The sequence below is a fragment of the Mustelus asterias genome, chromosome 3, assembly GCF_964213995.1.
Source record: "Mustelus asterias chromosome 3, sMusAst1.hap1.1, whole genome shotgun sequence".
NCBI lineage: Eukaryota > Metazoa > Chordata > Chondrichthyes > Carcharhiniformes > Triakidae > Mustelus > Mustelus asterias.
The window spans coordinates 142,700,385-142,722,435 of record NC_135803.1 but is presented as its reverse complement, the minus strand read 5'-3'; the positions used below and the strand labels follow the sequence as shown (position 1 = coordinate 142,722,435).

Below are 22,051 nucleotides of genomic sequence, written 5' to 3'. Positions count from 1 at the left end.
GCCCAAGGGGCAAAGTGCAAATGCCCAGGAGGCACCTTGGCACTGCCCATTGAGCATGGGGCAGTGTCAAAGGGGCAGTGCCAAGAGGGCAGGACGAGGCCTGGGGGAAGCGGACCTGATGGAGGTGGATGGGGACTGGTGGGCCAACCGATGGGAGCGGGGGGTCCCACTGCCATTCTGCAGACAGGATTGGTGGGGGAAAGACGGAGGCCAATGATTGGGACGGGCTGCGCGTCAGCCTGCTTGAGGGGGGGTTGGGGTCGGAACTGTGGAGGGTAGTCGAGACATCGGGGGGAGGGGGGCTGGAGATCGGGGCTGGCCTAGGAATGGTCGAGGGGGCCAGCGATCGGGCCGTGAGGTGGGCGAAGGACCGGCGATGCGAGGATCGCAGGGCTGGCCAGCAATCGGGAGGACGGCAGTGCGGGGCTACTGCGCATACGCCAAGGTTGAGTTGGTAGTTAGCAACGCAAATTTAATGTTGGCGTTTATTTTGAGAGGACGAGAATACAAAAGCAGGGATATACTGCTGAGGCTTTATAAGGGTCTGGTCAGACCACATTTGGAATATTGTGAGAAATTTTGGGCCCTGTATCTAAGGAAGGATGTGCTGGCCTTGGAGGGGGTCCAGAGGAGGTTCACAAGAATGATCCCAGGAATGAAAAGCTTGACGTATGAGGAGCCACTGAGGACTCTGGGTCTGTACTCAATGGAGTTTAGAAGGATGAGGGGGGATCTCATTGAAAAGTACAGAATTCTGAAAGGCCTGGATAGATTGGACATGGGGAAGATGTTTCCATTAATAGGAGGGGCTAATGGCACAGCCTCAGAGTAAAGGAACGATCCAATAGAACTAACATGAGGAGGAATTTCTTCAGCCAGAGGGTGGTGAATCTGTGGAATTCATTGCCACAGAAGGTTGTGGAGGCCGGGTCATTGAGTGTATTTAAGACAGAGATAGATTCTCGATTGGTAAGGGGATCAAAGTTATGGGGAAAAGGCGGGAGAATGGCATATCAGCCATGATTGAATGGCAGAGCAGACTCAGTGAGCCGAATGGCCTAATTCTGCTCCTATATCTTATGATCCTTTCATTAATGGCAATCTAGAGGAATTTCTCTCACTGAGAGTAGCCTATATTTGACTTAATAATCTACTTATTGATGCTGTGCCCATTAATATCATGTGGCAATGGTCTTAAAGGGACTTTCAAATTAGTATCTGCACAACGCAACTGTATCCTTGACTACCAATGAGTAATCATTGCAGATAAACTAATTGTTTTATTTTTAACCCAAAACGGATGCAGCTAATTTAATCAATTTTATTTATTTTTTAAAAATCTGAACTCAAGGAAAATAGGAAAGCCAAAAGTCAGGAAGAGCAAAAAGGATTTGGGTTTATTCAGCATTATGCGTGACCTTGGGACATTCCAAAGTGATTTTCATTCTGTGTTGCACTGTGAAAGTGCACCAAATTGTAAATATAGGAAATATGGCAACCAGTTTGCATGCAGCGAGCTCCTTGGGGCAGTGAGATAATAACCGGATAATCTGGATTTCTTTTAAAGAGATGTTAATTGAGTGATAATTATTGGTCAGGACACTGGTGATAATTCCTTGGTCCTTCTTTCAATAGTGCCAGGAGATCTTTTACATCCAGTTTAGAGAGCAGACAGGAAACAAAGAACAAAGAACAGTACAGCACAGGAACAGGCCCTTCGGCCCTCCAAGCCTGTGCCGATCATGTTGTCCTATCTAGACCAACCGCCTGCATCCCTCTGTTCCCCACCTGTTCAAGCGCCTATCCAGATAAGTCTTAAATGTCGCTAAAGTATCTGCCTCAACCATCTCACCTGGCAGTGCATTCCAGGCCACCACCACTCTCTGTGTAAAAAAACTTCCCCCGCACATCTCTACTGAACCTTTCCCCCCTCACCTTGATCTTCTGCCCCCTGTCATTTCTGCCCTGGGAAAAATCTTACAGCTGTTCACCTTATCTATGCCCCTCATAATTTCATAAACCTCTATCAGGTCACGCCTCAGCCTCCGTCTTTCCAGGGAGAACAATCTCAGTTTATTCAATCTTTCCTCATAACTAATACCTTCCATACCAGGCAACATCCTGGTAAACCTTTTCTGTGCTCTAATTATCCAGTTATAAAAACAAATGTTGCCTGTCCATTTTATGCTTGATGGCCATGTTTAATGGCCAGAATTTTACACTCACCGTCCACAGGTTCTGAGACTGGTGGTTGAGGTTCCCTCTGCGATCTTGCCTACCCCGACTCAGTCGTGATTTTTCATGGGGCAGGCGTGGCTTCAGACAGGAAGCGTGCCCATGCCCCAACTTAATGGCCATTAAGTGGCCACCTAACAGCCACATCAGGGCCTTTTCCCATCCAGCCTCAGTTTTTAGGTTGGTGGGTGCCTGATGACAGAGGGTGGGAAATAGAAAAAGCTCTCACTCTCAATCTTGGGGAGGGAGGAGTGGTGACCCCTCCATCAGAAGGTCCCTTCAGACTAAAACCTCTATGACTCTATGACTGATGTGCCTCCCCTCACAGATCAAAGACCTCCAGCTCTTCTCCCCTCCTCCCTCCCCCCACTGCCCCAGCCCAACTCCCAACAGCACAATCAGCCCCTTTGCGACACCCAAAGGCAGCCCCTCCCCGGGACCCCTGGTACTTACTAGAACTGCGGTTCCCGGGACTTAAGTTCAGGTACAGTGCTGCAGTACCTCTTCTAGCCACTTCAGTCCCGGGCCCCGCTAATCAGATTTAAATTATACTCAAATGACCATTTAAATGGTCTTTGCACCTCCCCGCCGATGTCCGGCACGGAGCAGACTCTAGCGGGGTGTGAACGCGTACCCGAACCCTGCGAATCGCCCGCCATGGGATTCTCCAGGTCCGCTGCACTTAAAAATTAGCGCAGTGGGATGGGAGAATCACCCCCATAGTTTCAAATAAAACTGTACACTGACTATCTTTAAGTCACTCATAGGGTAGTCAAAACCTCATCAGAATATTATTGTTCTGTGGGTTCTGTTGTTTTAAAGCTGATGATCACATTAAAAATGTATCCCAATCTGGTATTTATTGTGTTCACTAACAATGAAGTTTCCAGTTCTTTGTAACTTATCTCATTCCTGTTGAAATGGCTCTGTTACACCTTACGTAAAGGGAGAACATATAATGTAAGCTGAGATCACTTTAATTTATCTACTTTCAGCGTATAATAAGCACACACCAACTGGGGATTGCAGTGTTCAATGTAGTCAGCGTTTGGCGATCATTACAGAGAGTGAACTTTCTACCATAGCGATACAAACACAACAAAATGACAAGGGGAGCGATAGTGAGGGAGAGGATCTGGTGAAGAGGAAGCTGCAGGAGCAAGTGACAGATAATGACATTGTGTTAGAGAAGCTAAATGTCAATGGAATGATTAAGTTTTAGTTTAATTTATTAGTGTCACATGTAGGCTTACATTAACACTGCAATGAATTGGGGGAGTCTGTGGGAAGGCAAAGGGACGTCTGGTAAGTGGGAGGCTTTCAAAAGTGCGTTAAGCAGGGTTCAGGGTAAGCACATTCCTCTTAGAGTGATGGGCAAGGCTGGTAGAAGTAGGGAACCCTGGATGACTCGGATGTTGAGGCCCTGGTCAAGAAGAGGGAGGATGCACATGACATGCACAGGCAGCTGGGATCAATTGAATTCCTTGAAGAGTATAGGGGGTATAGGAGTAGAGTTAAGAGAGAAATCAGGAGGACAAAAAGGGGACACGAGATTGTTTTGGCAGATAAGGCAAAGGAGAATCCAAAGAGCTTCTATAAATACATAAAGGGCAAAAGAATAACTAGGGTAGGACCTCTTAAAGATCAACAAGGTCATCCATGTGCGGATCCACAAGAGATGGGTGAGATCCTAAATAAATATTTCTCATCAGTATTTACTGTTGAGAAAAGTATGGATGTTAGGAAACTTGGGGAAATAAGTAGTGATGTCTTGAGGAGTGTACATATTAAAGAGAAGGAGGTGCTGGAATTCTTAAAGCACATCAAGGTAGATAAATCCCCGGGACCTGATGAAGTTATCGCAGGACATTGTGGGAGGCTGGGGAGGATATTACAGGTCCCCAAGAAGATATTTGAATCATGGATAGTCACAGGTGAGGTGCCTGAAGATTCGAGGGTGGCAAATGTTGTGCCTTTGTTTAAAAAGGGCTGCAGGGAAAAGCCTGGGAACTATAGGCCGGTGAGCCTCACTCACATCTGTGGTGGGTAAGTTGTTGGAGGTATTTTGAGAGACAGGATCTACAGGTATTTAGGGACGCAAGGACTGATTAGGGACAGTCAGCATGGCTTTGTGAGTGGAAAATCATGTCTCACAAATTTGGTTGAGTTTTTTGAAGGGGTAATCAAGAAAGTAGATGAGGGCAGTGTAGTTGATGTTGTCTAAGTGGACTTTAGCAAGGCTTTGACAAGGTACAGCATGGTAGGTCATTGCATAAGGTTAAATCTCACGGGTTCCAGGGTGAGGTAGCTAAATGAATACAAAATTGGCTTGATGACAGAAGGTGGTTGTAGAGGGTTGATTTTCAAACTGGAGACCTGTGACCAGTGGCGTGCCTCAGGGATCGGTGCTGGGTCCACTGTTATTTGTCATTTATATTAATGATTTGGATGAGAATATAGGAGGCATGGTTAGTAAGTTTGCAGATGACACCAAGATTGGTGGCATAGTGGACAGTGAAGAAGGTTATCTTGGATTGCAATGGGATCTTGATCAATTGGGCCAGTGGGCTGATAAATGGCAAATGGAGTTTAATTTAGATAAATGCGAGATGATGCATTTTGATAGATTGAACCAGGGCAGGACTTACTCAGTTAATGGTAGGGCGTTGGGGAGAGTTACAGAACAAAGAGATCTAGGGGTACAAGTTCATAGCTCCTTGAAAGTAGAGTCACAGGTGGACAGAGTGGTGAAGAAGGCATTCAGCATGCTTGGTTTCATTGGTCAGAACATTGAATGCAGGAGTTGGGACGTCTTGTTGAAGTTGTACAAGACATTGATAAGGCCACGCTTGGAATACTGTGTACAGTTCTGGTCACCCTATTATAGAAAGGATATTATTCAACTAGAAAGAGTGCAGAAGAGATTTACTAGGATGCTACCGGGACTTGATGGTTTTTAGTTATAAGGAGAGGCTGGATAGACTGGGACTTTTTTCTCTGGAGCATAGGAAGCTGAGGGGTGATCCTATAGAGGTCTATAAAATAATGAGGGGTATAGATCAGCTAGATAGTCAATATCTTTTCCCAAAGGTAGGGAGTCTAAAACTAGAGGGCATAGATTTAAGGTGAGAGGGGAGAGATACAAAAGGGTCCAGAGGGGCAATTTTTTCACTCAGAGGGTGTTGAGTGTCTGGAACAAGCTGCTAGAGTCAGTAGTAGATGTGGGTACAATTTTGTCTTTTAAAAAGCGTTTAGACAGTTACATGGGTAAGATGGGTATAGAAGGATATGGGCCAAATGTGGGCAATCTTGGGTCACTGTCTGTGTGGAGTTTGCACATTCTCCCTGTGTCTGCCGGGAATCGAACCTGGGTCCCTGGCACTGTGAGGTAGCAGTGCTAACCACCGTGCTTGTTGCAGGATTGGAGGAAGCAAAGCAAGTCTCGGGGGAAGCTGTGACTTTACGCAAGTTCTCTCATCTGTTCATCGGTAAACCAACTTTCTGAGTGGAATTTTCCTGTCCCGCCCATCACGTAATCGTAGCGGAGGGGGGGGGGGAGTCGGAGGCAGATCATGCAAAGGTCCGTTGACCTCAGGCGGGATATTCCAGCCTTGAGGTGAGCATGGCCGGAAAAACCCATCCTTTGATTTTGCTCTTTGCCCTGTCCCGTACAGGGAAGTCCCACCGAGCCAATGCTGTAGCAACAGAGGCCACAAAGTTCACCTTTTCTGTGCCTTCATCTGACCTCATGTCCAAAAGATTAGGAGAGAGCAAGAAACTTGCAAAAATTATTTGATTGGCTCAACCCCACAATCCCTCCACCAGATTTATGAGATTGAGGCTGTCTGTGGATCCAGGATTGTGAACTTGCGAATGGAATTTCGGACCTAGATGACAGGTGTTGGGAACTGTATTGATCCAGATCTGGGAGTGACAAACACCCCCTGGGTAATGTTCTGGGGACCTGGGTTCAAATCCCGTCACGGCAGATGGTGGAATTTGAATTCAATAAAAAGTATCTGGAATTAAGAATTTACTGATGACCATGAAACCATTGTCGATTGTCGGAAAAACCCATCACTAATGTCCTTTAGGGAAGGAAATCTGGTGTCCAAAGAAGTAATCAGAACTATCCAAAAAATCCCCCATGTTCAGACTTCCTCTTACGTGTTCTGCGCACTCTAAGATTCACATAGCTAGGATTCTTTTTACTATTGTCACAAATAGGCTTACATTAACACAGCAATGAAGTTACTGTGAAAATCCCCTAGTCACCACACTCTGGCACCTGTTTGGGTACACTGAGGGAGAATTTAGTGCAGTCAATGCATCTAACCAGCACATCTTTTGGACTGTGGGAGGAAACCGGAGCACCCGGAGGAAACGCACGCAGACACGGGGAGAATGTGCAAACTCCACACAGACAGTGACCCAAGCCAGGAATCGAACCCAGATCCCTGGTGCTGTGAGGTGGCAGTGTTAACCACACTGTGCCACCCCTGCAAATAACAGATTTAGAGGGGAAGTAAAAATCAAACAAGAAAAGCAAAGAGGGAGTGTGAAAAGAAGCTGGCAACCAACATAAAAGAGAATCCCAAAGTCTTTTAAAGGCATGTGAATGGTAACATGACAATTTGTGACCAAAAATGGGAATGTACGCAACAGGAATAGCTGAGGTATTAAATAAATACCCTGCTTCAGCATTTACCAAGGAAAAAGGTGTTATCCTGGCACATTCAGGACTGAACCATGTTCATTCCGACAGTTGGTGAAGTGGGAGGGTCAGAGGGCTTCTTTCAGCTGGACTGGCCAGTCTCACGACTTTGCTTCCAGTGGGTTGATGCTCTTTGAGCCTGGGAGAGCACATTTCCACTGGAATGATCCATAAAAGTCAATGAAGAACATTTATTTTATCCTGGATAGTAAATAGTGCTTTTCCTATCACTACAGGTAGATCTGAAATAAATACATTTGTCTCTGTTCCATTGAGTCTACAGCACAGGGCCAGGTCAGTCAGTTCAGTTGGTCTAAGTCAGTATTTATGCTCCCTATGAGCCTCCACCCACCTCTCTTCACCTCCCCCCATCAGCATATCCTTCTATTCCTTTCTCCCTCATGTATGTATCTAGCTTCCCCTTCAGTGTATCCATGCTATTCACCTCAACCACTCGCTGTGGTAGTGAGTTCCACATTCTCACCACTCTCTGGGTGAAGAGGTTTCTCATTGAAATCCCTATCGGATTATTGAACCCTTTCGTAATCTTAAAGACTTCCATCAGGTCATCCTTCAATCTTCTCTTTTCTACAGAAAAGCAGCCCCAGCCTTTCCTGAGGGTCAAATGCTCTCAGTTCTGGGATTATTCTTGTGAATCTTTGTTGCTCCTTCTCCAGTGCCTCTATTTTATTTTTCTAAATGGAGATCACTAATGTTGACAGTGCTCCCAGTGTAGTCTAGCCATGGTTCCAAACAAGTTGAACAGAACCTCCCTGCTGTTCAATTCTATCCCTCTAAAATGGAACCCTATATATGGGCCTCAAACTTTAGGAAAGATGTGAAGTTCTTCGAGAGGGTGCAGAGGAGATTTATGAGAATGGCTCCAGGGATGAGGGACTTCAGTGATTTGGAGAGATTGGAACAGCTGAAATTGCTCTCTTTAGATCAGACAGGCATTAGGATTGGGAATGGGGCCATTCAGCCCATTGGAGTCCATGTCAGCTCTGTGTACACCAAACCATTGCCCTGTTCTCTCTCCATATCCCTTTAGATTTATTTCCCTGAAGTGCCCATCCAATATTACATCATCTCTGCTTCTATCGCCATTGTAGAACGTCGATTCCTGGTATTTACCACTTACTTCAAATGTAAACAAAGCTCAGAGAGCATAGAAGGAGGCCATTCTACCCATTGTGCCCAAACTGGCTCTTTGAACGTTATAAGTAATAAGGTCAAGGAAGCCATGTTTGATTTGATTTGATTTATTGTCACATGTATTAACATACAGTGAAAAGTATTGCTTCTTGTGTGCTATACAGACAAAACATACCATTCATAGAGAAGGAAATGAGAGAGTTTAGAATGTAGTGTTACAGTCATAGCTAGGGTGTAGAGAAAGATCAACTTAATGCGAGGTAGGTCCATTCAAAAGTCTGATGGCAGTAAGGAAGAAGCTGTTCTTGAGTTGGTTGGTACGTGTCCTCAGACGTATCTTTTTCCCGACGGAAGAAGGTGGAAGAGAGAATGCCCGGGGTGCGTGGGGTCCTTAATTATGCTGGCTGCTTTTCCAAAGCAATTGGAAGTATTGACAGTGTCAATGGGTGGGAGGCTGGTTTGAGTGATGGATTGGGCTTCGTTCACGACCCTTTGTAGTTTCTTGCGGTCTTGGGCAGAGCAGGAGCCATACCAAGCTGTGACACAACCAGAAAGAATGCTTTCTATGGTGCATCTGTAAAAGTTGGTGAGAGTTGTAGCTGACATGCCAAATTTCCTTCGTCTTCTGAGAAAGTAGAGGCGTTGATGGGCTTTCTTAACTATAGTGTCGGCATGGGGGGACCAGGACAGATTGTTGGTGATCTGGACACATAAAAACTTGAAGCTCTCGACCATTTCTACTTCGTCCCCATTGATGTAGACAGGGGCCTGCCCTCCACTACGCTTCCTGAAGTCAATGACAATCTCCTTCGTTTTGTTGACATTGAGGGAGAGATTATTGTTGATGCACCAGTTCACCAGATTCTTTATCTCATTCCTGTACTCTGTCTCATCATTGTTTGAGATCCGACCCACTACGGTGGTGTCGTCAGCAAACTTGAAAATCGAGTTGGAGGGGTCTTTGGCCACACAGTCATAGGTGTATAAGGAGTATAGCAGGGGGCTGAGAACACAGCCTTGTGGGGCACCGGTGTTGAGGATTATCGTGGAGGAGGTGTTGTTGCCTATCCTTACTGATTGTGGTCTGTGGGTTAGGAAGTTCAGGATCCAGTCGCAGAGGGAGGAGCTGAGCCCCAGGCCACAGAGTTTGAAGATGAATTTCGTAGGAATAATGATGTTGAAGGCTGAGCTGTATTCGTTAAATAGGAGTCAGACATAGGTGTCTTTATTATCTAGGTGTTCCAGGGTTGAGTGTAGGGCCAGGGAGATGATGTCTGCTGTGGACCTGTTGTGGCGGTAGGCAAACTGTAGTGGATCCAGGCAGTCCGGGAGGCTGGAATTGATTCGTGCCATGACTAACCTTTCGAAGCACTTCATAATGATGGATGTCAGAGCCACCAGACAATAGTCATTAAGGCACGCTGCTTGGTTTTTCTATGGTACTGGGATGATGGTCATCTTCTTGAAGCAGATAGGGACCTCAGATTGTTGTAAAGAGAGGTTGAAGATGTCTGTGAATACCCCAGCCAGCTGATCCATGCAGGATCTGAGTGCTCGTCTGGGTACCCCATCCCGGCCAGTCGCTTTCCATGGGTTCACCTTCGAGAAAGCTGCTCTGACATCTGCAGTGGTGACCCCAGATACAGCTTCATCCAAGGCTCCCAGGGTGGAGGGCATGCTCTCGCTGATCTCTAGCTTAAAACGGGCATAGAATGCATTGAGCTCATCAGGGAGGGGTGCATTGGTGCCGGCGATTTTACAAGCCTTCATCTTGTAGCCTGTTATGTCTTGCAGATCTTGTGATAGCCGGTGGGGGTCAGTGTGGCTAGCTTGGGACTCTAGCTTGGTCCCGATACTGTCTTTTGGCATCTTTGATGGATCTCCTTAGACCATATCTGGCTTTCTTCTATAGACCAGGGTCGCCTGACTTGAACGCCTCAGACCTGGATTCAACAAGCAGTGGATATCCCTGTTCATCCATGGTTTCCGGTTGGGGAACACGCGGATTTGCTTCTTTGGCACACAGTCTTCTACACACTTACTAATGAAGTCAGTTACTGTAGCGGCGTACTCATTCAGGCTGGTCGCAGAGTTTTTAAATACTGACCAGTCCACTGACTTTAAGCCGTCCCACAGGAAATCATCCGATTCCTCAGACCAACATTGCACAACTTTCTTTGACAGATTCTCCCATTTCAGTTTTCGCTTGTAAGCCGGGAGCAGGAGCACAGTCTTGTGGTCGGATTTGTCAAAGTGCGATAGAGCGGTAGGCGTGTTTGCTATTTGTGTAGAGGTGGTATAGGATGTTTGGGCCTCTGGTGGAACAGGAGATGTGTTTGTGGTGTCTTGCTAGTACGCTCTTGATCTTGGCCTGATTGAAGTCCCGGCCACGATGAATAAGGCCTCGGGATGTTTCGTCTCGAGGCTCTTTGTGGTGGTGTATATTTTGTCCAGTGCGGTCTTCACTATACGTATGCTGGATGGAAACCAAATTAGGTGAACGATTTAACCGATTATTATTAATATTGATGAGATGGGAGAGGGAACACCTACAAAGCAGAGACAACAGAAAACAGTCCATATTGCTGCACTGTTTAAGCCCAGGCCTCTCAGTCGATGAATGAAGTGGGAAGTGGTCTTTAGAGGGAGCCACCTTCACGGTCGAAGGATGGTGGATGTGATTGTGTGATCGGGGCTGTGTGAAATGTTATGTACACATCAGGTTTTAAAAGTCAAGGAATAAAAGGAGGCTGATAAGCTTATTTTTCAACTGCAAATATTTTTCGTTCTGCCTGAATGGAGATTCAAAGGTCAATGCTTCCATTATCAACATTTGGGTGTGTCTACACACTATCTCTTGGTTCAGCGCTTTCTTTGTGTTTCTAAGTAGAACACACCCGAAATAAAGTGTTACGTCACTACCACTGACTCAGAATAAAGTTCCCATTATCTGTTCCACCCCCCCATTACTAACAATATTTGTTAGTAATTGCTGTCTGAGATAAAGTAACACTTAAAAATATACCCCCATCAACACATCCTGGTTTTAGCACGTTAGCAACAATGGTAAGGTAACATTTCTTGCTTATCCCCAATTGCCCTACATCTGAATGGCTTAAGAACCAACCATATTGCTGTTGTCACATGTAGACCGCACCAAGATACTTGAACACAAAAGTCTTGGCAGATACTTCATTGCAGTACTGAAGGAGTGCTGTACTGTCAGAGCAGTTTGCACATTCTCCCCACGTCTGCGTGGGTTTCCTCCGGGTGCTCCGGTTTCCTCCCACAGTCCAAGAGAAGTGCTAGTTAGGTGCATTGGCCATGCTAAATTGCCCCGTAGTGTCCCAAGTTAGATAGATGGTAAATGTGTGGGGTTATGGGGATAGAGCGGGGAGAGGGCCTGGATAAGATAATTTGTCAGCGTATTGGTGCAGACCCAATGGGCCGAATGGCCTTCTTCTGCACAGTGGGAATTCTACAATTCTATGAACAGTCACAAAATCCATTTCCAGGTGAAAGGTCCAGAAAATGGAACCATTTTGTGGATATTTATAGCTGTTCCAAAATTGAGTGACCTCTTAAACTCTGGTATTTATTAATGTTGATCCAGACGTATAATGAGTATGTTGGTCATGAATAAAAATTACCATGTTTTAAGTAATCCCAAACCTTAATTCAGATCTCTTTGATTTCAGAGACCAGAGAATTTCACTTCAAAGAAATGAATATTTGAAACTTGAAGGGAACAGAGTTGCACGGTTCATGTGCTGATGGAGCACCGAGATGTGTTGTGGGCCTGGGGGCTTCTTCTCATCTATTCTGGTATCGCTCAAGCTATGACTTCACCTTCTGCCAAAGAATCAGCCAATAACACTTCAATACACCACAAGCTGTCAAGCAAAATGAACTCCTCTGAAGTTGACCGTGGCTTGAATGCAGTCCCTCCAAGTGGCTCTTCCACCCTCTCCCCCCAGCCTAAGCTTGAGATATCCAACAAGAACCCAACTCAAGCCAAACTGGTCTTGCCCACCCACTCCAGCTGGTCCTCTTGGCACCAGAGTGTGACACAGAGAGAAAATGCTTTTTATTTCAGTGGAGACGGTGAGGATGCAGATAGCGAGGATGATTTTGACGTTGAAGAATCTGACAAGGACATTTTTGAATCGGAACAGTTTATTTTAGGAAACACATCCATTCCATTGGCCACATCTGCTCAGGTGAATGGCAGCACTGATCACTCCTTGGCGAGTCCATTCGAAAGTGCTCCAGATTATCGAACAATCCAGATGCCTCGAGGCTCCATCAATTCTCAAGATGGCATAATTGTGGATGACGACACTTTCCTGCAAGGGCAGTCAGCGGCATCTCCGAGTGATTCTCCAGTTTTTGAGGTCACTACTCGCCACGCAATTCCAGCTCAAGCTGAGACAATGCAGGTGACGGCTGGGCCGTTGGTCGCCCTTGGAAACGTCACTCCAACAACAGCTCCAAGTCATTCAGACATGCGAGAACAACCTTCAGTCACTGGTTCATATCAGTCAACTGGAAAGGAGGAGGCTGTTGTGCAGTTTATAGGGGAACCCAGTCAAGGATTGTCTCCATCAGTTACTGACTCTTCCCTCACAAGAATGGAGGAAGCCTTGGTACAAAATGGGCCAGGTGAGAGTCACATGACTCCTGCGCCAGTGCAATCTGCTTCACCATTGATCACCACATCTAATTATTTTCCAATGACAAGAGAAAGCTCAGTCATGGTTGGCCAGCCCAGTGTTGGTGATCCAGTGCTGGACAATCAGATGGATTTACTGTACACGATTGGCTCTGCAACAACCAACAGCCAATACAATCAGCAACACACTGTGAATGTTGCAACACATGTTCTGAATTTGCCCACCTCCTCTGCTACTGAGCAGCTGGGATCTGGGCTGAAGTGGCAAGTGACTGATCAAGCTAAGCCGAGCGGGAGGCCGCTAGGTGCTGTCGACAGCGCAACTATGATACAGCGGCATAGAACCCCACCGTATGACAGCGGCAAGTCCCTGTCTGCCTATCAAACCACATACTCGTACTCTAGCTCAGAACACGGATATGACATCTACACCAACCCAGTAAATAACATGACCACAGTCATTAAGGTGCTGCAAGATGCCCGACTCCTCGGTGTTCCACTGTCTGATCTTGATGGAGGTTTTACAGCGAGGGCCGTACCTCCCACAGAAAAGGTCACCATTTCTCCAACAGCAAGGTTCCAGCACCTGACCGTGAGAGGCGGCAGAAAGGGAGTGACATCAACCGAGCCACCAAGAGCAGACACTTCGACTTACTTCTTGGCATTAACCGCACGGAGACGCATGACATCGGCAGAGGTCAACTCGATTCTTGCATCTGCTAGAACGTTGAGAGCTGAGCACACACTGAGCGCCACTTACATGGCAATGCTGCAGACGAAACCTACAGTACTACCTCAACGGCTGTCAGCAAGAGTTTTAAACAAAACAGACAATTCCGTGACCCGGCAACCTTCAACCCAGGAAGGAACTGGGGCCAAATGGACAACGACCAATCTGAGTGTGCCACAGACCACATTGAAACCCCTCTCTCCCACAACCCATCCCACCAAAGTATTTCAGACAGAGACATCAAATGGAACAGGTGAGGTTCTGTCTGATTCTATTTGTGGCCATGTGTTGCGAATGCGAATGGGATGATTTGATTTATTCTGTCTGAGTGGGCTGTGTTCATTGATGTGGTATCTCCAGCTGGCCGTGGAGGCCAGAACTGTTAACATGGAAAGATTTTTCTCAGCACTCAGGTGGTCTGTACTCATCCGGCCCGGGGGAATGTGGGGTATGCAGATGTTAACTGAGCCTTCATAAAGTCACTGGCCCCAATTCAATAGAAGGGTGTGGCTGGGGGTGAAAAGAGGACAGGAGTTTAGGTGGGCCTGTCCTCCTCAATTCCTGCCAGCATTGTCTTGAAGGGATTTCATACACGCACACGCACATGCACACGCACATATGCATGCATGCACACATACTCATGCAAGCAACACACATATGCACACATGCACGCACGCACATAGTCTGCGTGCGTTTCCTCCGGGTGCCCCAGTTTCCTCCCATAGTCCGAAAGACGTGCTGGTTAGGTGCTCAAAGAGAGAAAATGCAGGATAATCTCAGCAGGTCTGGCAGCATCTGTCAGGAGAGAAAAGAGCTGACATTTCGAGTTAGGTGGTTAGATGCATTGGCCATGCTAAATTCTCCCTCAGTGTACCCGAACAGGCGACTAGGGGATTTTCACAGTATCTTCATTGCAGTGTTAGTGTAAGCCTACTTGTCACACTAATAAATAAAATTAAACTTAACTTACACACACGCACACACACACTTTATAGAAACCACTTGCTCAGCCAGTTCTCTTTGTTTTAGAATGGAAGGATCTATATATATAAATACGCTTGTTAACCCTGTCTCCTTAACTGGGGGCAACTCACACAAACTTGTTCATCCTGTTTCCTTGTAGAGGGAATTTATGCACACGCTAATTTTGTCTCCTCACTTGGAAGTGACGATAAACATAAATTTTGTCTCTTTGTGAGTCATCTGCACACATTTTGATTTGATTTGATTTATTATTGTCACATGTATTGGGATACAGTGAAAAGTATTGTTTCTTGCATGCTATACAAAGCATACTGTATACATACATACAAAGCATACATAGAGAAGGAAAGGAGGGAGTGCAGAATGTAGTGTTACAATCATAGTTAGGGTATGGAAAAAGATCAACTTAATGTGCGGTAGGTCCATTCAAAAGTCTGATGGCAACAGGGAAGAAGCTGTTTTGGACTTGGTAGATACATGATCTCAGACTTTTGTATCTTTTTCCCAATGGAAGAAGGTGGAAGAGAGTATGTCTGGGGGGCGTGGGGTCCTTGATTATGCTGGCTGCTTTTCCAAGGCAGCGGGAAGTGTAGACAGAGTCAGTGGGTGGAGGCTGGTTTGAGTGATGAATGGGCTTCGTTCACGACCGTTTGTGGTTTCTTGCGGTCTTGGGCAGAGCAGGAACAGGAATGGCAGGATGCCACTCAATAAGCGTGTCCCCTTATTGCGATGCATCTACCCACACACACACACACACACATTTGTGGTCTAGCCCCGATCAAAGGGGTCTGCCGGCACTCACTAATCATGTCTCCTCAGTTACAGGGTCGATATGTTTTCCCCAATCCAATCCCCTCAGTTAGACAGAACCAAACACCCATGAATCATTTCTTAGCTGGCAGAGGGAACCTCTCCACTCGCCCACTAATCCAGCTGTGTCTCACAAGGGTATCCAAGCACATATTTCATATTGCTGGTTAGCAGAAGCTGGTCTTTATGTTTTAGAGAATATTAAAGATTCCTGAATCCTGTTTTAGGAATATATTATAAAAAGAGGCCACACATTAAATAACATCCAGATGAGCCAAGTGCACCGCTCTATCAGTTCTGGTTAGTTTTATTTAGTCTCGCCTGTAATCTGCGTGTTGCACACATCTTGATAAACCAGATGTTCCACGTCTCTTTCAAGGCTCTGTAACTGCGAGGACAACTCCACGGGTTACTGGGAAGCCTGGGATCCATCAGAATGTCCAGACAACAACAACGGGCAGCCAATCAGGTGAGAATTTGTCTCTTAATTGGTGCAGCACAAACCAAGCTTTACACGTTTCACTGGCAAACCTGCTCACTGTGTCTGAAATAGGATGAAGGATTTTGAGAAGCTGTACTTTATAATTACAGACCTTCGGACACACCCTTCCATCAAGAGTGACACCCTCATTATTGAATAACTGCTTGCATTGAAAACAAATACTGATACACACACTTACCTTATTACTCACTTTACTGGCGTATCGTATTTCAAAACAGCGATAGTGAAGGGAGGGTGCAGGAGTGGGGAGAGGGAGGTATAGGAGTAATTGGGAGAGAATGGTCTTGAGGATGGAGGGTTAAGCTGGGAGGGGGTATGAAGGTGTGTGGGGGTGTTGCTTGAAGGTGGTATGAAGGGATGGTGATGGCCTAGTGGTATTATCACTAGACAATTAATCCAGAAACTCAGTTAATGTTCTGGGAACCCGGGTTCGAATCCCGCCACGGCAGATGGTGAAATTTGAATTCAATGAAAAACATCTGGAATTAAGAAGCTACTGATGACCATGAAACCATTGTCGATTGTTGGAAAAACCCATCTGATCACTAATGTCCTTCAAGGAAGGAAATCTGTCGTCCTTACCCGGTCTGGCCTACCTGTGACTCCAGAGCCACAGCAATGTGGTTGACTCTCAACTGCCCCTGGGCAACTAGGGATGGGCAATAAATGCTGCCCAGCGAGTGACACCCATCTCCCACGAATGAATAAAAAAATATGAAGGTGTCAGGAGTATGAAGGTGTTTGCTGGCTGAAGCTGCGACGGAGAGACAGAAGTCACGGGTGGGAAAGGTATCCTGGGGAAGGAGGGGGTTATGGAGCAGGGAAGGTGTCTGGAGGGTGTCCAAGTGGGAAGGTGGCACAGGGGAGAATGTATAAGTGGGGAGGAAGTGAAGAGGGAGTTCGGAACGTGTCCAGTGGAAGGAGGGAGTGTGGGGGGTGGAGTGGTGAGGAAAAGCTCAGTGCGGGGAGGGGGTGCTGTCTGGGGAGGGGCAGGTGGGAATTCGGAGGGGGGGGAAGTTGTAAGAGGGGGTGTAACATCCAGGTGAATGTGCAAGAGGGGGGGGGCAGAGTTTCTGGAGTCTCTGAATCTCTTCTGGAATCTCTCCCCTGCCCCTCTAACCCTTCTAGACATCAGCACTCCTCCAAATAAGTATCCTCAATTTGAATTGGTCTACCATTGGTGGCCTTGCCTTCAGTTGGCAAGTCCCTAAGGGCTGGAATTCCACTGCCCACTTCTCTCTCTCTTTATTTAAGACACACTTTAGTTTTTAGTCACCTGGCCCTTTATCCCCTTTTGTGGCTCTGTGTCAAATGTTGTTCCTGTGAAGCTGTGGAATGTTTTTACTCTGTGAAAGACATTATATAAATAAAAGTTATTGTATTGTTGTTCAGCAAAAGGCATAATCGTTCTGGGATTCAAGCCAATTAGATCCCTCTTACTCTAATTAAACTGTAAATCACTTGTCTGAGTTATTATTGAGAAAGAAAGACTTGACATTGCGTGATACGACTAATGAGGTCACTGCGTAACCAGCTTGTCCTCCTTACATGCATGAATGTGATTCGTATTCATTGAAAAGAATAAGGTTTTGAGATCGATTTCCTGATGGTTAGGTTAACTATCAGAATGATATCCTCCTCGCTTGTAATTTGGCACTGTTGACACTAAACTGGAAGGTGCACCAGCCTTTAGTCATGTTTCCTTCAGAGGGTGTGGTTCTGAATGGGACGTGAGGTGGGGAGGTTTCTCTGTTCTCAGTTGAAGCTTGGAGCTGACTGGTTCTGCCATTTAGGTTTTGAGGTGGTGGGGGAGGGAGGGAGGAATTGTATTTCAGGTTTGTAGGTGTGGGGAACAAGCTGAGGGAGGTCTAGTCTTACCCCAGGTAGCTGAGAGGATAATTATCTTCTTTTATCATTGCCTACACTACCGCCATAAACAAAAAGAAGTGGTTTGTTACTACGGAGCCGCACTAAAACCAGGCTTTCCAACATAGCGGGCTGCGTGATTGACTAGGAACATAGGAGCAGGAGTAGGCTATTCAGCCCTTTGAGTCTGTCTCACCTTCAATAAGATCATGGCTGATCTTGTTATGGTCTCTACTCCACTTTCCAGTCTGTCCCTAAACCCATCCCTATTACTCCCTTGTTTATTAAGAACCAACTCTGCCTTGAATAAATGGAATGACCCAGTCCCCACTGCTTTCTATGAAAGAGAATTTCACATGCTAACCACCCTCTGAGAAAACATTTCTCCTCGTCTCCGTCTTAAATGGCAGACCTTTTATTCTTAAGCTGCGTCCCCTAGTCTCTCCCACAAGTGGAAACATTCTAGCATCCGCCTTATCAAATCCCCTCAGGATCTTAATAAGATCACCTGTTATTCTTCTAAACTCCAATGGGTATAGGCCCAACCTGTAAAACCTTTCTTCCTAAGATAAGATTGATTGAATTTTTTGAGGAGGTCACTAAGTGTGTTGATGGAGGTAGGGCAGTTGATGTCATATACATGGATTTTAGTAAGGCGTTTGATGAGGTCCCCCATGGTCGGCTTATGATGAAAGTAAGGAGGTGTGGGATAGAGGGAAAGTTGGCAGATTGGATAGGTAACTGGCTATCTGATCGAAGACAGAGGGTGGTGGTGGATGGAAAATTTTCGGACTGGAGGCAGGTTGCTAGCGGAGTGCCACAGGGATCAGTGCTTGATCCTCTGCTCTTTGTGATTTTTATTAATGACTTGGAGGATGGGGCTGAAGGGTGGATCAGTAAATTTGCTGATGACACCAAGATTGGTGGAGTAGTGGATGAGGTGGAGGGCTGTTGTAGGCTGCAAAGAGACATAGATAGGATGCAAAGCTGGGCTGAAAAATGGCAAATGGAGTTTAACCCTGATAAATGTGAGGTGATTCATTTTGGTAGGACTAATTTAAATGTGGACTACAGGGTCAAAGGTAGGGTTCTGAAGACTGTGGAGGAACAGAGAAATGTTGGGGTCCATATCCACAGATCTCTAAAGGTTGTCACTCAAGTGGCTAGAGCTGTGAAGAAGGCCTATAGTGTGTTAGCTTTTATTAACAGGGGGTTGGAGTTTAAGAGCCGTGGGGTTATGCTGCAACTGTACAGGACTTTGGTGAGACCACGTTTGGAATATTGTGTGCAGTTCTGGTCACCTCACTATAAGAAGGATGTGGAAGCGCTGGAAAGAGTGCAGAGGAGATTTACCAGGATGCTGCCTGGTTTAGAGGGTAGGTCTTATGAGGAAAGGTTGAGGGAGCTAGGGCTGTTCTCTCTGGAGCAGAGGAGGCTGAGGGGAGACTTAATAGAGATTTATAAAATGATGAAGGGGATAGATAGAGTGAACGTTCAAAGACTATTTCCTCGGGTGGATGGAGCTATTACAAGGGGGCATAACTATAGGGTTCATGGTGGGAGATATAGGAAGGATATCAGAGGTAGGTTCTTTACGCAGAGAGTGGTTGGGGTGTGGAATGGACTGCCTGCAGTGATAGTGGAGTCAGACACTTTAGGAACATTTAAGCGGTTATTGGATATGCACATGGAGCACACCAGGATGATAGGGAGTGGGATCGCTTGATCTTGGTTTCAGATAAAGCTCGGCACAACATCGTGGGCCGAAGGGCCTGTTCTGTGCTGTTCTATAAGCTCCTGATCCGATCCTGAATAACACTTATTTTGTGGAAGATCTAGCTCATTCAATACACATTTGTGTCTCTGAGCAGACAGTGTGTGTGTGTGTTCCGATTTTGTCATTACACGCAAGGCTCTCACTGGGAGGGGAATACCAGCAGATCTGTAAACTCCTTAGTGTCAGGGGGACTGGCTGGGGTAAATGTATGGGGTTATGGGCTTAGGGCCTGGGTGGGATTGTGGTCCGTGCAGACTCGATGGGCTGAATGGCCTTCTTCTGCACTGTATGATTCTATGATTCTATCGGAGTCTTGGCACCGTCTTGTTAGCCAATGGGTTAAAATTAAAATGTCTATTTTACAGCTAACAATTTTTTAAAAATCTCTGTTATGTGGCTGCCACTGGCAAGGCCAGAATTTACTGCCTATCCCTCTCCAACTGAATTGCTTGTGGGCCATTTCATACGGAAGTTCAAAATGAATCACATGACTGTGGGTCTGGAGACGCCAGACCAAGGGCGGCACGGTAGCACAGTGGTTAGCACTGCTGCTTCACAGCTCCAGGGACCTGGGTTCGATTCCCGGCTTGAGTCACTACCTGTGTGGAGTTTGCACATTCTCCTCGTGTCTGCGTGGATTTCCTCCGTGATGCACTATCAATCGAGTCAAGACTAGTTGTGAGCAAGACAAATAGGCTTTTATTAGCAAGGACTTGGAGCCATCCCTGTCGGTGATCTGGTCTGAACTGAGGGCAAGGGGGAGGAGCCACCGCCTTTATACCCAGACCAGGGGGAGGAGACTTGGGCGGAACCGACAGGGATGTGCCACATATACAGGTAATGAGAAATACTAACTACGGTGGTTAACCACTACAGATAACATATAACAGTGGTTTCCCACACTCCGGGTGCTCTGGTTTCCTCCCACAGTCCAAAGATGTGTGGGTTAGGTTGATTGGCCATGCTAAAATTGCCCCTTAGTGTCCTGAGATGTATAGGTTAGAGGGATTAGTGGGTAAATGTGTAGGGATAAGGGGGTAGGGCCTGGGTGGGATTGTGGTCGGTGCAGACTTGATGGGCCAGATGGCCTCTTTCTGCACTGTAGGGTTTCTATGAGGTATCGACAGTGGATTTCCTTCCCTAAAGGACATCACTAACCAGATGGGTTTTCATGTAAAACTCAAATGTTTTGTGGTTATCAACTTGAATTGTAGTATTTTTAATCCAGATTTTATGCGGTTAACTGAATTTAAATTCCCCCCAGTAATTGTGACAGGATTTGAACTCCTATCTCGAGATCCTATAAGCCAAGCCTCTGGTATACAAGTTACAATGCCACTTTATGAAAAGACCCTGCGGCGCATGGTGACATTAATGACTCAGGGAGCCAGACTGGAAAGGAACATAGTTTATTACAAAATGCTAAGTAAAACCACGACTGTAGTGTTCACACACTTGTCCCTGCCTGGAACTACAGTTCAGCAGGCCCAGTCCTGGGCCTGCCTTATAAAAAGCTCAGGTAATGAGTTCCAGCTGGGCAGGCCACTGCTTGTTACCAGGGCAACTCGTACTCAACGAGCCCCACAGGGAGATCAGTCAGTGATTCCCCATGGATCTCGTGGGGATTATCACAGTCACTTTGCCAGTAATGTGCGGTAAGTATAGGAAACCGCAATTGCAGAAGAGTGGACTCTGGAAGTGATTGACAGGAGATTTAGCCAATCATCCCCATTCCGACTGGGAATAGAGACCTGGTGAAATGTTGCCAACCTCTGCTGGATTTCCACTGCAGTGAAACTCCGAAACAACAGGAGCTTGAGTGTAGTTGGGTACCTGTCTGTCTCAGACATGGATTAGTGTGTGACACAGACGAGGCAAACTTCAAATTAAGGGGATATGAACAGAAACTGGAGAGGTTTATTTAAATGCATAAAGAAGCTTTGTTTAGAATGTGATAGTGTGAGCCTTTCTGTATTTGCCTTCTGGTGCAGAGTCCAGACCGAGAATAGGATGCAGAATCACTCAGAATCCTGGTCCAAGTAATCAGGTGCCCATCCGCTTCACTATCCATGTGGGAATGGGTCAGTCCCAGTGTCCTGGCCTGCACTCAACCGACCACTTGAGCATTCCCGATTTGTAATCACTCCCACATTGGTGGCCGTGCCTTGCGTTGCCTCGGGTGGGATTTCCAGATTGTGCCCACCCTGAGACTAGAAATTCCCTGAATCAACGGACCTTTCAAGGGTCCGTCAAATTGTCTGTCAGGCCTGCGATGATTCTCATGGTGGGCGGGACAGGAAAACCTACCCCCTAGGTGCTGAGCTCCGGAATTTCCACCTCTCTATCTCTTTTTGCTCCTTGGAGACACTTCTTAAAGTCTACCCTCTTTGATCAAGTTTTTGTTCCTTTGAACAATTCTCCTGAAATGGTTCAGCGGTATATTTTGTTCTAGTGTGCTCCTGTGGAGTACCTTGGCGTCACTTTTATGTTAAAGACACTGAATAAATATAAAGTTGTTGATTCAGGCAGAACTCCTCCCGCCTTTCATTTGATTTAATTTGATTTATCATTGTCACATGTATTAATATACACTGAAAAGTATTGTT

General features: G+C 46.2%; 1 protein-coding gene across 1 annotated transcript in view; it reads left to right on the top strand.

Moving 5' to 3' along the window:
* Positions 1 to 22,051, top strand: part of LOC144485102 (uncharacterized) — a 95,066-nt gene that overhangs the window by 43,111 nt on the left and 29,904 nt on the right. The window contains exons 2-3 of the mRNA XM_078203376.1: positions 11,803 to 13,759; positions 15,680 to 15,769. Of these exons, the coding sequence (XP_078059502.1) occupies positions 11,878 to 13,759; positions 15,680 to 15,769 (1,972 nt within the window). The 5' untranslated portion in view covers positions 11,803 to 11,877. The remainder of the gene's footprint in view (positions 1 to 11,802; positions 13,760 to 15,679; positions 15,770 to 22,051) is intronic.